The sequence below is a fragment of the Hevea brasiliensis genome, chromosome 2 (assembly GCF_030052815.1).
Source record: "Hevea brasiliensis isolate MT/VB/25A 57/8 chromosome 2, ASM3005281v1, whole genome shotgun sequence".
NCBI lineage: Eukaryota > Viridiplantae > Streptophyta > Magnoliopsida > Malpighiales > Euphorbiaceae > Hevea > Hevea brasiliensis.
The window spans coordinates 3,830,394-3,833,345 of NC_079494.1; the positions used below are offsets into that span (position 1 = coordinate 3,830,394).

The 2,952-nt window shown below is 40.0% G+C and overlaps 1 protein-coding gene across 1 annotated transcript; it reads right to left on the bottom strand.

Moving 5' to 3' along the window:
• Positions 1 to 1,816, bottom strand: LOC110638073 (zinc-finger homeodomain protein 5). Its single transcript, XM_021788485.2, has one exon. The coding sequence runs from the start codon at positions 1,110 to 1,112 to the stop codon at positions 222 to 224; it is 891 nt and encodes a 296-aa protein (XP_021644177.2). The 5' UTR covers positions 1,113 to 1,816; the 3' UTR covers positions 1 to 221.
• Between the last annotated feature and the right edge of the window lie 1,136 nt (positions 1,817 to 2,952).

Here is a 2,952-nt window from a genome sequence, read left to right on the forward strand (position 1 = left end):
TTAATAAAAATTGAGAAATTCCCGAGCAATTGATAAGAGATCAGAAGAAAGCAAAATTAAAAACATAGCTGCGAATTATACAAAAATCTCTGATGAAAGAGTTCCTCTCAAGAATCTTGCTAATCCCAGCTTTCTTCTTTTCTATATCTACATCTATATATCTATCCCTCTCCCTCAGCCCCTTAAGCAATAATCTTCTTTAATTTTAACTTTTGCTTCTCTCACACTGGCTCCTCCTGCTGTTGTTGCTGTTGCTGCTTCTTCAGATTCTTGTTGTTATGCATCCACACTTTGAAAACCTGCCTTTTCACCCCTACCTCTGCACAAAACTTCTGCATTTCCTCCTCTTCCTGCTTATTGATCCTCCATTCAATCTTCTCTGCAAACTCCATCATCTTATCCTTCTGTTCTTGTGTGAATTTTGTCCTAAACCTTTTCTTGGATAAAACATAAGGCGGTGGTAGTGGCACTTCCTCAGCGTTAGAATGGAAGACATTGAGATCTTCACTCGACGATTCGGTTCCTCCACCTCCAACGCCACCACCACCAAAAGCCACACTCATGGGTTGAACCATGTTTGCGGCTGTAGGGCTAGTGTGTAACCCCATGGAAAATCTTTGATGATGCAGTACCGTCGGAGAGGTCAATGTGGGCAGCAATTGAAGGCTATGGACCATGGTACTTCTTCTCGAACTCGGACTGAATTGGGTCTCCCCATCTACTTCTTTGCGGTGGAAGTTCCGGTGGCACTCACAGGCCGCACATCTTAAAGCTTCGAGCGTGCCCTCTTCTCCGCCCGGCATGAACTCACCACAGCCGTCGAAAACATTGCCGCCGACGGTGGCTGCGTGGTTTCTGAGGCATTCTCGATACCTAACATTGGCTGTCTTGGAGTTGGATCCTTTTCCAATGCTCAAAAGTCGATCTGGCTTTGGAGATCTTGCTTGAGGAAGTGATGGTTGTCTACGGTGATCTAGGGTTTGAGTGTAAGTGAGGACTGTGTTGCCATTGATATTCCCATCTCTTCTCCTTTCCACTCCTGATGATTGATGACTATAGCTTGAAGGGACTGACGTTCTCATATCATTGATTTCTTGGCCTCTTAACTCCATAACTCACTTTGAAGTGTGCGTGTGTATATATATACACGCCTGAAATCTCTTACACACAGTAGTACTAGCACTATAGCTAGCTATGTGAATTTTCCTATCTTGATCTAGTCTCTATAATAATCAAACTTTGAAATCTTGGAGTTGTTAAGCTTAAGAAAGATTTGTAATCCGAGCTCAACTAAATGCCCTAATATAATAACGTTGTTTTCCCAAGTTAATAATGCGAATAAAGACTGCAATCTATGGCCCTAATTTTCTTACAAGACACACAGGATTGGAGAAGTTATTGCACTAAGCAAGAATTAATAAAACAAGTCTCACAATTCGAAAACAAACAAGAAATCAAAGTTTAAAATGGGACCTAACTCACAGTCTCACAAGAGAAAAGAGAGGCAACAACAGCTAGCATCACGACCGAACCACCAGCTTTATTATCCCTTCTCTAATTGCTCTTAGTTATGTGTGTACGTAGAAGTAGAAGCACAAGAATAATTAGCGATAAAGAGAGAGAGAAGGAAAGAAGAGGAAGATGCTGGTGTTTTAGGTTGACGGGTTAAGGACTGTGCCTCTGTGCTTCCAACAACCCAACTACATATCCAACAAGAGACAGCTTGGTTGCTTGTGATGGAGCCAGAGGTAAGATAAGTTTGGGAGAGAGAGAGAGAGAGAGAGAGAGAGATACCGATGAGATTAAGAGGATTATTTTCCTCTGCGCAAAACAACCGACAACGTCATGTTCATCCCTCTCCCACGCCCTGCCACCATGGGTCCCACTTCACCCCTTCATTATTGCCTGCCCCTCCTTTCCATTTCTTATCTATAGCCCACTTGACCACTCCAAATGACCCAACAGATTTATGTACAGCACCTTTGATGCGACTCGGAATTTAAACTTTTATGATCAACTTTCTCTATACCCACTTACCACATTAATCTCAGCTTTTCTTAATAAATCTCCTAAGATTCTAAGTAAAATTCCATTACTAGCTAATCAGAATAAGAACCCCATGCAAGAATTACATACATAGTGTGAGAGTACGGTGAAAAGTAAAGAAACTTGTAAGTGGATTGGTCCACAGTAAAGAGGGTTGTCTTGTAGTGAAGTGATTCCCAAAATCTAAAAGAAGGCTAATGTAATGCGTGCATTTCTGTTTGGTCTCTCTGCAACCCTCTCTGCAACGCCACGCTTGCACCCAAGCAATGTCTTTCCTTTCTCTGATGCAATCGATGGCTGCATTTGTCCCACTCTTTCCACGTCTTTGCTTTGGTACTTTCCTACTTTCTTCCTCTAACTGTTCATCTTTTTCTTATGCACTACAGTCTTCCACCAATAGAATTTCCATTTCTCCATTCACGACTCATTTCTGCTGCTGCCCTTTATGTTTTCTCATTACCAACTCTATTCTATCTGAATTTTTTCTCCCTCTTTCCTCTTTTCTTTTCCCAACTGCAACTCTGCAAACCGCAGAGTGAAATTTCAATTTCTTTCCTTTTTCTTTCTTCTGGGTCATCTATATTCTTGCCACATGTGGTTTCAACTTTCAAATTTTTTGAAATATACAGAGAGAAATAATGTCTGTTCTTGCATTGGATTTCTTTTGAAGATTTTTAATTAGTCATGGATTTTATTCTCTGATTAACTAACAATTTAACTAGTTTAAGATCATCAACTTTTTAACCTATTTTAGGAGTTTCCTTCTTTCTAAACCCCTCCTTCAGAATGCTCTTAGATTTTTCATAATGTTACTGGTATTATATATCTTCTTTAGATTTTGAGAATTAGTCACGTAGATAATTTTTTTTTTTAAAAAGAAAAACTTATATCTAAAAGTACTTTATT